At 31.3% G+C, this 14056-nt stretch overlaps 1 protein-coding gene across 1 annotated transcript; it reads right to left on the reverse strand.

Annotated features, from left to right (window-relative positions):
* Positions 1-1833: 1833 nt before the first annotated feature.
* LOC105119020 (wall-associated receptor kinase 2-like) lies at positions 1834-5885 on the reverse strand. Its single transcript, XM_011017115.1, has 4 exons — positions 4900-5885; positions 4393-4542; positions 3544-4079; positions 1834-1926 (listed from the first exon to the last, which is right to left on the reverse strand). The coding sequence occupies exons 1-4, from the start codon at positions 5765-5767 to the stop codon at positions 1834-1836; spliced, it is 1647 nt and encodes a 548-aa protein (XP_011015417.1). The 5' UTR covers positions 5768-5885.
* Positions 5886-14056: the final 8171 nt, after the last annotated feature.

The following is a 14056-nucleotide window of genomic DNA, read 5'->3' on the forward strand; positions in this document are numbered from 1 at the left end:
GTAATATTTTTATGGTATTTTTTGATATTTTTATATATAAATACTTGTAAATTTTTGCATGTGAAAAAAAACAAAAACAAACCAAAATAAATAACGATACGGGTCCAACACCCATTTTATCACATAACTGTTCATGGGTCAAAAACTTAATTCTCAAGAATTGATATATCTATTTGTCAATGATATCAAAATAATTTTTATTTTATAAAATAAATATTATTTGTCGACATGTCTCTTTTATTTACAGAAAAGGACCGATGTCAAAAATTTAAATCGCAAATATGGATTATGTCCATTATTATTTATTTCAGTAAATCAGACGTAACTCTCCTTTTTAGGGATAAACGTCGACATTTTAGACAAAGTCTCCTAATTTTAGGGACTGATGTCATTTTTAACGTGTCTCCTATTTTTAGGGACCGACGTTAACCATCTTAAAAAATTTACAAATAAGCTCAAAATATAATAGCATTTGAATCAAATAAGAAACACACATAAGTAAAGGTAATCTTTCTCTGAAAGAATGTTTTAAGGATGATGTCTACCTTCCTTTAATCATAACTAACCTAGTACCCGAATCTCTGGGACCAGTGCCTAATTTTGGATTTCTAGTTCCCTCAAATTACTAAATGGCGACTCCAATAAAAATCTTTATTCCCCCCAATCAAGAAAAAAAAACTTATTCTTTTTGTTAAACAAACATTTTTGTTAAAAAACAAACAAAAAGGAGTGGAGCCGTCACCCGACGTCGTGTAGCGACAATTGGTAATGGGCTTGTGCATAAATTGAGAGAGCTTATTGACTGCAAATGAGATGTCAATAAGAGGTATTAAAGGTGGCTAATGATGCTACGATTTCTAAACTATCTACAGCAGCAGAGCCATCAACCAACTGAAGAGATTGAGTTGTCGAGAGAGGGGTAGAGACATTCTTAGCATAACTCATAGAAATGCTGGCTAACAATTCTCAAACATATTTATGTTAGGAGAGGAATAAACTAGTGTGGGTGGGAATCACTTCAATCCCCAGGAAAAAATGAAGAAGACCCATATCCTTGAGAAAAAAAAAAAACAATATCATTTGACAACCGAGTTGAATTCTTCTCGTCAAATGAAATCATTTGACATAAAGATTGATAATTGTGGTGGTTTGAATCAATATCAAAGATATTGATCTTTCTTTACTATTGGAATCTAGCGACCTCTCTCTCATCTCTTAAACAAGGGATTATATATTAACAAAAAAAAATATTTTATAACAAAATTGAATTGAAAAAAAAATATTAAGGGAACAAATATATATAATTTGTAAAGTTTGAGGACTAAATTAAACTTTTTTTGTGAATTGGAAACCATCATCCATTTGTATAGGCTTTCCTGCTCTGATCCCTCTCTTTAAATTTTGTTCTTAGTCAATAAATTTAATTCAAATTTCCTTGAATTTGACCTAAAAAAATGCAAACACGCAAAAAACATTTGAGGGCTTAATTGAAAAAAATTTAAACAATGGATCCATATTAAAATATGCATGGGTGAGTTGTGCACGCATATATAATGTTTTGACCACACCTTTTATTTTTTATTTTTTTTATTTAGACATGCTTAAATGCTTTTGTTATGGTAACCTATAAAATAACATTTATATTAATATTTACTAGAAACAAAGTTAATGAACCAGGATTTTATCAATGTATTTTTACCAAAAAATATCAAATCAAGAAAAACATACAAGTATATTTTTTCTAAATTCTCGGATGCGTTGTATTGGCATGCACCAACACAAACAATTCCTTGTAGAGGTACGCTGACTTTGGCCAAAACTAGATCTAAAAGCTTATTGGGACTCGCTAGTACCAGACCCATCCACAATTAGGCTTGACAATGTGTCAAGCCCATGCTTGTTGGGTCTGGCTTGTTGGGTCTCGCACTAGCCAGACCCAACCACAAATGGACTTAGTAGTATGTCAAGCCCTATGCGTGTTGTGTTGGTACCAACCAGAAAACCCAACCATGATTTGATTTTGTATTGTGCTAAGCCTTGAATGTATTAGGTTTGCTGATGCTAAACTTAGCCATGGTTGAGCTTAATAGTGTGCCAAGCATAGGCACGTTGGGTATAACGCTGACAAGACCTAGCCATGATTGGGTTCGGCGATATGTAAAGCCCCAAGGTATGCTTGACCAATGCTAAACCCAAAGGTTACCAAGTTTGTAGCTTGGCCTGATACGTTATCACACCAACAAGATGAGTCTGTCATTTGTTTTTTGAAAGAGTTGAGCCTGAGGATTTTTGTCATCATAGCCCAAGCATGGTTGAATTCACAACAGCCTTGAATTCAAACATAATACATAAATTTAACGCCATTGATTCTATAGATTCTTACATAAAATCTTAGAGAATTTATTTCTCAAGAAATAGATGTAATTAAATAAGTCTATATTCTGTCAACACTATTAGGTGAATTAAAGTCTTTTATGGCCTGTCATATTTTCATCTTTTTGTTTAATAAAATAAGCTGGAAATAGCTCATAATAAACTTTAAATATTTAAAGGTGAAATTACACTCAAGTCCCTCATTTCTATATAAAAAAAAGACTTATAAATTATAAATATACCATGAAACCTTTAAAACAAAAGTTCATAATCTTCATTTTACACTGCACGTATATTTTTAGAGTATCTCTCTTTAGATATTATTATATTTTCTCTCTCTATAAAAATACTTATTTAAATATTAGAGGGTATTTTCCACTACCAAAAAAGACATTTTACTAATACTAGTTATAAACCACCTTGGCCTATCAAACTTCAAGTATAAGCTATCAACCATCTTGTCCTATCAAACTCTAAGAATAAGTTATTAACTACATGTTTAGACTGTTCAGAGAGAATAAATGAATGTATATTAATCAATTGATTAATTAATTATCTAACTCGGGATCCTGTTATTAGGTTGCTTAGATTGTTTAAACTTCAAAAAAGTTGTTATCTTAATTTAATTAAATTAAAGTAAATTTACTATACTTCATTATACGACATGTAAGTGTATGTGTGTGTGACTTGAGATATCAACTCTCTTGCTCGTGTAAGAGTACAGCGGAATTGCAAGCTCATTGATTGAGGTTTAGGCACGACGAGAGGTAAATCTGGAAACATGTGAAGCTTCCATAAAGCTACTACTGATTCAAACAAGCTACAACATACCTTCTGTTAGGTTGGTTGCCATTAATGTGCAACAACCATTTGCTATTGCACCAATCATGTGCACTCATCCAAGATGTCAAAGGTTGGCAGCCACCATTGTTGAAGAAGAGTTGGAGTTGGCAGCCACCTTTGTTGAAGAAAAGCCTCCATGAATGCCTATAAATAGAGGCATATGCAAGAGAGCAAAATGAGTGAAGAGAATTATGAAAATGTGAAGAGAGAAGAGAGGAAGAGAGAGCTGCAATGGCAAGGTCAAGGAAGGCAACCACCAACTGTCACCGCCCAACTGTCCAGCCGCCGCCGCCAGCCGCCAGCCGCTTTCACACCGTCGGCCACAACCGCCTTCACACTTGAAGGTTGATCAGCTACAGCTTCTATCTCATCCATTTCGCCTTCATCAGCTGCCTGGAAATCCAAAATTCTGAAAAGATTATTAGTTTCCAGTGCTGAGATAAAGTGTTGAATCAGGTTCCGTTTCTCTCCAGAACTGGAACTGGAGTTTGGCTTTTGTCCCGTAAGAAGCTCCACAAGAACTACCCCAAAGCTGAAGGCATCGCTCCTTGCGGTTAAAATACCCGTCATGAGATACTCTGGATCCAGGTAGCCTAAAGTCCCTTGTATTTTTGTGGCTATAATGGTTTGGTCTGAAGAAATCAGCACTGAAGCTCCAAAATCTGCAACCTTTGCTGTGTAGTTGTTGTCTAAAAGTATGTTCACGGACTTGACATCTCCATGAATAATCGGAGGGTCTGCAAGAGAATGCAGGTAATTAAGCGCAAGGGCAATCTCTGATGCTATCCTCAGACGATTGCTCCAGGAAGCTAGTAACTGCGACGTTTTGTCATGTATGTGCTTGAAAAGAGTTCCGTTTGATACCAAGTGATATATATATGACCATTATAATCCTTCTGTAGAACATGAGTATCTGAATTCGATTTTTCTAACAGTCCTCGGATTAATTTTTGTACGCACTAAAATTTAGTTCCCTTTTCTGATCCACTTAAAGGAAGGCAATGCATGTTTGGATTAGGAGATTCATGGATCTTGATTATATATGGTAGTCTTTTAAAATATATACTTGATCGAAAATTATCCAAAAAAGAAAATAAAAAACGGTTTCGAGGAACGCCTCAAAACGGAGAAACTGATCATTATAACGAGATTAAAATTCCAAGGCCAGTTACGTACCTGTAATTAATGTGATGATATCAATTCCTTGACAACCTATTTTACCATCACCATACAGACCAAGTGGACATCGACACTTGTAATTCCCAATGGTGTTCTTGCATCTTCCATGGCATGGATATCTTTCTGGATCCTTGCACTCATCGACATCTAAATGTTAAAAAAGTAGTGAGTAAAATCTGATTAATTATAAATTAGAAAAATAAATTATATAAAAAATAAATCATGCCAATTAAATGGATATGATTAGGCAATGAAAGATTTTCATGTATATTAGCCAATTGGTCTAGCATAAAACTCAGGTAGTGCTTAAGTTGAAATGTTTATAAAAAACATTAATCATGAGATGGAAATTTTAAGCAAGCTCAAATTTCTGGCTAGGCCACAGGATTTTTTTATTATTATTACATATGACGAGAGACAAACAGGGAAAGAACATAACCTGAAAAAGCATATATAAAAAGTACTAATATTGGAAAACATACCAAAAATCAATAACCAGTTTACCTTGGCATCCTTCTTGGAGATAGGGATTTCCTTCGAACCCTTCATTGCATAAGCAACGATATCCTTGACCACTCTCAGGGTAGGTGCAATTTGCATTAGCGCCACAAGCATATGCACTTCGATTAGCTTTAGCCTGTTCGCACGTCTCATTTTTAACTGCCCATTCAATAACAATATCTGTTCTATATGCATCTTTTCCATATTTTGGCTTGCGGGAGAGCGGCCAATCTGAAATCTTGAAGGAGTTCTTGTCCACTAAAAATGCGAATCCACAGATATTGAAGTCCGAAACGCTCTCGTTGTCGTAAAGACCTAATGAATATTTAAGTGATTTGAGGCCCTTGGGGATTGAGGTCTGGCAGCATCCAGAACCTGAGCAAGGATTTCCATCGGACATGTTCACATCTTCGGTGCAAAAGGAGAGACAGGCAGCTCCGTATGTGGACTCATTGTTGGTCATCCAGGCATATGTATCGCAACCAATTACTGTGAATACATTTCGGGTGTCTGAGAACATGAAGGGGCCTGATCCAAGGGTGACTGAAGTCTTTGTCCAGTTCCTTGCTGTTTCGTTATAGCAGTCGAAAGCAGTGTATATGCCTACAGTGACTGTGCCGTTCAGCTGTGATATTTTGCGAACAGGCATGTTTCTTCCAAGCAACAGTTGAGGTTGCCCATCATCGCCTGAAGTGCAGTTTAGGAGGAAGTGCGTATTCATGGCACATCTTGGTTCTCTAATCCCAAAGGGGTAAGGAACACTAACATCCCCACACTTGTCTTGGCAGAGAGGTTTTACATCTGGCGCCCTTGCTGTTGATGCAGTAGCTGGACACAATAAAAGCGACATCATCAGCAAAAACACCCACATGACTATGCACCTCCCAACTTAATAAGTAGCAATTGACCCCTAGAAGATTTGTATAAAGAAGCTCCCAACTAACTCTCTCCCGCCCCCCACTGCCTATTGCAACTTCTTTCCTTGTAGAGGACATATATATATATATATAAGCTAATTAACAGACCAATAAAACAATAGTTAACAGGACTTAATGAGTCCAAGACTACAGGGTCGATAGAGTCTTGAGAGTCCTTTCCTAGATCTTTCATTTCAGTTTTTATTTTTCGAAGCAAGAAAAATATACATGTAGAAGACTCCTAGCTAGTACCGTAAATCATCCCCCAAAATATCTTGATGTCAAGTAGGTGAGCTTGAGGGGCTCACTATAATTGCAGGGTAATCTGAAAGCTATCTCAGTTGGCATGCATGCAAAGTCGTTGGCTGCATCTGCCTGGTTAATTCCCTCCCAAATGTATACTTTTCCTTCGTAATTTCTCATGTGGAAACTGAAGAGAGATGTTTTAGCCCATAATCAATTAAAATTTTCATTCACTTGAGATTTTGTTCATTAATTAATTGTTAATTGACTTCATTTGGTTATTTTACCTGTACATTTATTTGATGAACAATTATATCTAAATTTTTCAAAGTTTTCACGCTATTCATATTAGAGCTTTATTAATCTTAAAAAATTATTTAACGGCTGATCGAAAATATGATAAGAGAGTTAAAAATCAAGAAACCATTGAAATGAAGGAGCTATTACAAACAAAAAATCTATACCTGGCTAGGAAGAAGTTACATAATAGTGATCAAATCAAAATTTACAATTACTAATACATGTGTAAACAAACCCTAATGAAGCCAAATTAATCACAGCCACCAACCTTGACGTTGGGGGTACGCAGAGTAATAATTAATGATTAAGGGGATTAGTTTTTTTTTAATTCATATTTTAAAATTATTATTTAATAGAATTTGATTTTCTAATTAAATACATTAATGTAATAATATTAAGTATATGTATTCTTGAAATTATTAAAAAAAAAAACTTAATCTCAAGTAACTTGGAAACTAATTAAAGATACATTGATTTTGAAGGGAAAATAAACACAAACACCAAATAAATACTCCGTCTTACATATTCCAAATCCAATAAATGCATCCCCGAAATGTAATTAATTAAAAATATTAAAACATGACCAAGACATCGAGATGGGAATTATTGGGAGGTTTTTTAGGCCACCTATACTCATGCTAAAAGCACAACAAGGGGATGGCACCATGTATGATCTAAATTCTAGAAATCCCTATTAAGATTCTCATTCACTTTATTTCAATTCAAAATGAATTTTTTTTATATAAATTATTCCTTCTTTTATATTGAAGTGATATACCAGCCCATCATTTTTTTTTCATTTGGCCTATCTTAGTTCAATTTATTAAATAAAAGAATTAGTACAAAATAAGAGCCACAAATATTGCAATGACCTTGTTAAGTGCTTGTTTGTAAATATGATTGTACCATGTTTTTAAAAAAAATTAATTTTTTTAAGAATTAGTACAAAATAAGAGCCACAAATATTGCAATGACCTTGTTAAGTGCTTGTTTGTAAATATGATTGTACCATGTTTTTAAAAAAAATTAATTTTTTTATTTTAAATTTTAACAAGGGGATGGCACCATATATGATCTAAATTCTAGAAATCCCTATTAAGATTCTCATTCACTTTATTTCAATTCAACATGAATTTTTTTTATATAAATTATTCCTTCTTTTATATTGAAATTATATACCAGCCCATCTTCTTCTTCTTTTCATTTCGCCTATCTTAGTTCAATTTATTAAATAAAAGAATTAGTACTAAATAAGAGCCACAAATATTGCAATGATCTTGTTAAGTGATTGTTTGTAAATATGATTATACCATGTTTTTAAAAAAAATTATTATTTTTTATTTTAAATAATATTTTATTAAAAAAACACTCCCAGCACAAATAACAAATTGTAGGTCCCAACAATCGCAAAGTCATTTACAATGGGATTAGGCTTTGTTTATTTTTAAGTTTCAAAAATATTTTTGATTTTTTGATTTTTTATTTATCTCAAATTAATATTTTTTTGTGTTTTCAAATTATTTTAATAAACTAATATCAAAAAATAATTTTTTTAAAAAATATTATTTTAATATAATTTCAAATAAAAAATACTTTAAATCAATGAAAAATCAGGAGTGGCCTTTGGGTCGAAGGGTTTATTTTTGGACCGTCTATAACCACTTGGATGTCATCCATTATCGTGGAAAACGCAAATCAACCCTTCGGCTTTTGGATCTTCTTGTGGAAAATTAAGGGCAGAGCTATCAGCACATAAATACTCGATGGGTGAAGTGGGGCCATAGATTCTTTGAAATTTGAGTGTGATTGTCGATGCCTTGATGGTATTTGTCACGGGGTTAAATTTTTCGCAACACAATTCAACCCAATGCGGCAGTCTAGTCCCAACTAAACTCAGCCTTGCCTCCCCTTTTCGCTCGTGTTTCCTACGACTATGTGTTTCGCTCACCCAACGAAGTTCCCACAATTGCCAAGTCGTATAAAAGGAACAAACACAAGCAAGCACACAAGTTTACAAGAATACCTCTCAACCTTTATTTATCTCATCAACAAAGGATTACACAATACAAGTGTGTGTGCTATGCACAAAATCGCATGCTACACAGCAGAGGCTTGGCAGCCTATTTATAGACAAGTGTGAGTTGCTAGGCTCACCCATAATCCCTATTTTTCAGGCCATAATGGGGCACTTACTCCCCATGATCTCCATGATCTCTCATTTTCGGGGCATAGTGGAGCACTTGCTCTCCCATTAACTTAGTGGCTTACATAGTGGAGCACTTCCTTCCCCACTCAGCTGCCACTTCCCCACATTTTGCCCCAATGATACAGCCATATTCTGCCTATCCGCATGGCAGTCCCTACTGCCTATTCTGCTGCGTCAGCTGCTGACTTAGAAGGTCCATCACCTAAGCTCCCACGTCCATGCCAAGTCGCAAGCTCAACGACTCGCATAGACCATTGCACGCTGCCTGCCGAATTCGTTTCTGCCTACGCAAGGCTGCCGCTGTCCATCGCTGCCGAATTCTAGGCAATGTGCCTTCGTTGGCGCATCCCCGCGCTTAGAGCCTTAACAGTATTCCTTAATTATTTATTGGTGATGTTTACTATTATCACTTTATTCTTGGTGGAGCATTCTCAAAATAAAAGTTTTCAAGTCTGAAAATAAAGTGTGGAATTAAATACGTGGTGAATGTTGTAATCCTAATTCAATATTGAAGATTTAGAAAGAAAGAAGTGAATTGAAAATTCATGTAAGGTCAAGTTCAAGAAATAATTTTTATTATATATATAAAAGAAAAATGTTAGTCCTTAGCTGTAGGATGATATTTTCAGCTTTTTTTTTCACATTTTAGTTTCTCAATCTGAACATTAAAGAACAAATTATTTAATTGTTTTGTAAACAAAATCCCTTTAGGTTGTTTTTTTTTTTGAATTTTTTCCATTGATAACTTTATTAATAAATACCTATGAAAATATATCATCAATATATACAGAAGGAATCTCCTTCAAAATAAAAATAATCAAACAAATCAATAAGATAATGTGTAAGAAATTACACTTTAGATTTTATTCATTAATTAAATTAGTTAATTGTTAATTCACTTCATTTGGTTATTTTGCTTGTCATTCGGTCAATTATATCCAAGAATATGTTTTTTTTTGTTTTAAAAGTATTGTTTTGTATTTTAAAAGTATTTTTTGTTTTAATTTTTTTTTTGCATTTTTAGATAATTTTAATATGTTGATGTCAAAAATTAATTTTAAAAAATAAAAAATATATTAAAAGTTTTAAATAAAAAATACTTTAAAATATAATCATCATCAAAGAAAATCTATTTTTCAATGTTTTCACGCTCTTCGTATTGGAGCTCTATGAATCTTAAAAAATTATGTAACTACCGAAGATATGATGAGAGAGTTAAAAATTAAGAAATCATTGAAGTGAAGGAGCTATTACAAAATAGAGGTCTATACCTGGCTACGAAGAAGTCACATAACATTCACCGGATCAAAGTCTACAATTACTAGTACATGGAAACCCCAATGAAGCCAAATCATAGCCGCCAACCTCAACATTGGGAACCTATACAGGGAGAAGTCACATAACATTGACCAAATCAAAGTCTATAATTACTAATACATGTGTAGACAAATCCCAATGACGCCAAATCACGACCACCAACCTCGACGATTGGGGTAAGTAGAGTAATAATCAATGATTAAGGGGATTTTTTTTTCAATTCATATTTTAAATTTAATACTTAATAGAATTTTATTTTCTAATTAAATACATTAATGTAATAATATTAAGTATGTATTCATAAAATTATTAAAAAAAATTAATCTCAAGTAACTTTGAAACTAATTAAAGATATATTGATTGTGAAAAGAAAAATAAACACAAACACCAAAATAAATGCATCCCTGAAATGTAATTAATTAAAAATATTAAAATATGACCATGACATATTTACTTGGAGATTTTATAGGCCAAATATACGCATGCTAAAAGCACAAGAAGGGGATGGCACCTATTGTTATTAAATTTGGTCTAACCTAGTAGGTCAATCTGATAACTAGATTGGTCCGAGTTTAATAAAAAATTGGTTGTGGCAACCCAGGTGACCTGACGGGTCGATATATGATCAGGCGGATCAAACATAACTTTTTTTTTAAATGTGAGATTTTAAATTCATTAGTATATATACTTTATATTCCCAAAAAAAAAATCATATTTTTTCAATGTGATGAAATTTTAAATTCACTAGTATATATACTTTATATTCCCAAGAAAAAAATCATATTTTTTCAATGTGAGATAAAAAAATATTTTTGTTTAAATACTTCAACTTAAAAGGATAACATAGTATCTTTTCAATATAGGATTTGAAGTTCTTTCGTATATATAATCTATGTTTCCAAGAAAAAAATCATGTTTTTTCAATGTGAGATAAAAAAATATTTTTGTTTAAATACTTCAACTTAAAAGGATAACATAGTATCTTTTCAATATAGGATTTGAAGTTCTTTCGTATATATAATCTATGCTCCCATGAAAGAAGTTATGTTTTTTTCAAAATGGAATTGGAAACCTATTAATATATATACTCTATATTTCTAAGAAAAAAGTTATGTTTTTTTAATATGAGACAAAAAAAAATTTACTTTGAATACTTCAACTTAAAAACTTAACATAATATCTTTTTAATGTAGGATAAAAAACTTTTTAAAATATTATTTAAAACTTCATTGTTTACAATATGTATAACTTATATTTATATGGATTTTTTTCATTTGAAATATTAAAACTTTAATTTTTTTTTATTTTTTTAGGTTAATCTGGGTCAACCCGAGTTGACCCGGTTTGACCCATGAAACTAAGGACCTGACCTCTTGGTCGGGTCAACTTACAGACCGGGTTTAATAACTATGATGGCACCATGACATAATTAATGCTAGAAATCTCTATTAAGATTCTCATTCACTTTATTCCAACTCAAGATGAATTTTTTATATAAATTATCCTAGCTCCTTTTTTATATACCAACCCATCATTTTTATTTTCATTTCGCCTATCTTAGTTCAAATATTTATTAAATGAAAGAATCGATACAAAATGAGAGCTATGCTATTTTAACTGTTTTAAACATTATTTATATGATACAAATGTATATATCTCAAGTTGGATTTTAAATCAAGTTTGAGAATATTAAATCAAGTTTGAGAATATTTATATCAAATCCATTACATATGTATATCCAAAAAAAAAAAACCTCATTTAATTAAATTTGAATTAAATTCTCATTCCTAGCTGTTACAAAAAGCCACCTTCTTTATGTCAATGTTCTGGTTATGTCAAAGAACACTCGTTAATTAAGGTTTTATCAGAACATGGTTAATATCTAAGCCATTCAGCACACTTCCAGATTCGGTGTCCCAAAACACAAGTACTAAGATTCTTTTTAAGAACTCTTTGGTTAAATATCTTGCCAGTTCAGCTTCGGAACTTTATCGGTTAATTACAGCCGACTCGCGCTCAAAGTCCTTTCCCAGATCTTTCTTTTCAGTTTTTATTTTCCAAAACATGAAAAATTAAAAAAAAAAAAAAACCATGCAAAAGACCTCTAGAAGATCTGCTATCTCAGTTGGCATGCAAAGTCGTTGGCTGCATCTGCCTGCTTAATTCCCTCCCAGATGTAGACTTTTCCTTCGTAATTTCTCATGTGGAAACTGAAGAGAGATGTTTCAGCAAAAACGGGTGATCCTGCTCTTGGTTGGGTCTGTTTTATTAAAAATTCGGGTTTATAATTAACTTGAAGAAAACCAATTAATTTGTCAAATCAATTTGAAACTTAAATGACCTTATTTTTAAGTTGCTGAGCTTGAGTGGCTCACTATAATTGCAAGGTAAGGTCAATCATCAATTAATCATTTGGTTATCTTACTTGTACATTTATTTAATGATCAATTATATCTAAATTTTTTAATGTCTTCACGTTATTCGTATCAGAGCTTTATTAATCTTAAGAAATTATTTAATAGTTGATCAAAGATACGAGGAGAGAGTTAAAAATATTTAATAAATTATAAAATTATTAAAATAAAGATTATCATAATTATCAAATCCGGTTTGACACGACAGGTTAATTCGAGATCTAAAATCTTCATCAAGTCTATTTTATTGAAAACCTAGGTCTAAAATTAGCTTGGAGAAAACCAATTGATATGTCATGTCAACTCGAAATCCAGATAACTCAGTAGAGATTTTTTTATTTAAATGTGTTTTTTTTCCAAACTAAAATTTTTTTATATATATTTTTCAATTAGTTACTAATTCATTTCAAAGTTTTATTATATAAATACTAGAAAAATATTTTATTTTTTTAATATAATATTTTATTTATATTCACAAGAAAAAAAATATATTTTTTAATGTAAAATAAAAAACTTTTAAAATAATTTTTTAAATTTTATTATTTATAATATATATAGTATATATATGAATTACTTTCAGATCAAATTCGATAATTGTGATAATTACAAAATAGAAACCTAGCTAGGAAGAAGTCAGATAACATTGACCAAATCAAAGTCTACAATTACAAATACATGTGTAGACAAACCCCAATGAAGCCAAATCACAGCCACCAACCTCGACGATTGGGGTACACAGAGTAATTAATGATTAAGGAGATTTTTTTAATTCATTTTTTAAAATTAATATTTAATAGAATTTTATTTTCTAATTAAATACATTAATGTAATAATATTAAGCATTTATTCTTGAAATTATTAACAAAAAACTTAATCTCAAGTAACTTTGAAACTAATTAAAGATACATTGATTTTGAAGGGAAAAATAAACACAAACACCAAATAAATACTCCCTCTTCCATATTCCAAAGCCATTAAATGCATCCTCGAAATGTAATTAATTAAAAATATTAAAAAATGGCCAAGACATAGAGATGGGGATTATTTGGAGGTTTTTCAGGCCAACTATACGGATGCTAATTAAAAGCACAACAAGGGGATGGCACCTATATGAACTAAATTCTAGAAATCCCTATTAAGATTCTCATTCACTTTATTTCAATTCAACATGAATTTTTTTATATAAATTATTCTTTCTTTTATAGAGAAGTTATATAACAACCCATCATTTTGTTTTTCATTTCACCTATCTTAGTTTAATTTAGTAAATAAAAACATTAGTTCAAAATGAGAGTCACACGTATTGCAGTGACCTTTTTAAAGTGCTTGTTTGTCCATGTTTTTTAAAGTTTTTTATTTTTATTTGTAATTAATATTTTTTTAGTATTTTATTATTATTTTGAAGTATTAATATCAAAAATTAAAAATATATATATTTTTCAATAAAAAAAATATTTTAAAAAACACTCCCCATACAAACAACAACTAGTAGGTCTCAACAGTGGTAGATCCACTTATAATAGGATTAAATCTGTTTATTTTTGGAATTTAAAAGTATTTTTAAAATAATTTAATTTAGAATTTAAAAGTATTTTTAAAATTATTTAATTTAATTTTTGATGTGCTAATATCAAAAACAATTTTTTTAAAATAAAAAATATAATTTTAAATAAAAAATATTTTAAAATATAATTATAACCATAGTTTTAAACATTCTTTAGAATCAATGATGAAAAATAAGGAGTGGCCTTTGGGTCCATGGC

Source organism: Populus euphratica, unplaced genomic scaffold, assembly GCF_000495115.2.
Source record: "Populus euphratica unplaced genomic scaffold, PopEup_1.0 scaffold5.1, whole genome shotgun sequence".
NCBI classification, from domain to species: Eukaryota; Viridiplantae; Streptophyta; class Magnoliopsida; order Malpighiales; family Salicaceae; genus Populus; species Populus euphratica.

Excerpts from the sequence above, each read along its gene's own strand:
- LOC105119020 (XM_011017115.1), bottom strand. The coding sequence starts at position 5,767 with ATGTGGGTGTTTTTGCTGATGATGTCGCTTTTATTGTGTCCAGCTACT. Across the intron at positions 4,543-4,899 it reads TCTCCAAGAAGGATGCCAAG|ATGTCGATGAGTGCAAGGAT; the intron begins GTAAACTGGTTA and ends TTTAACATTTAG. Across the intron at positions 4,080-4,392 it reads TATCATCACATTAATTACAG|TATCAAACGGAACTCTTTTC; the intron begins GTACGTAACTGG and ends TATATCACTTGG.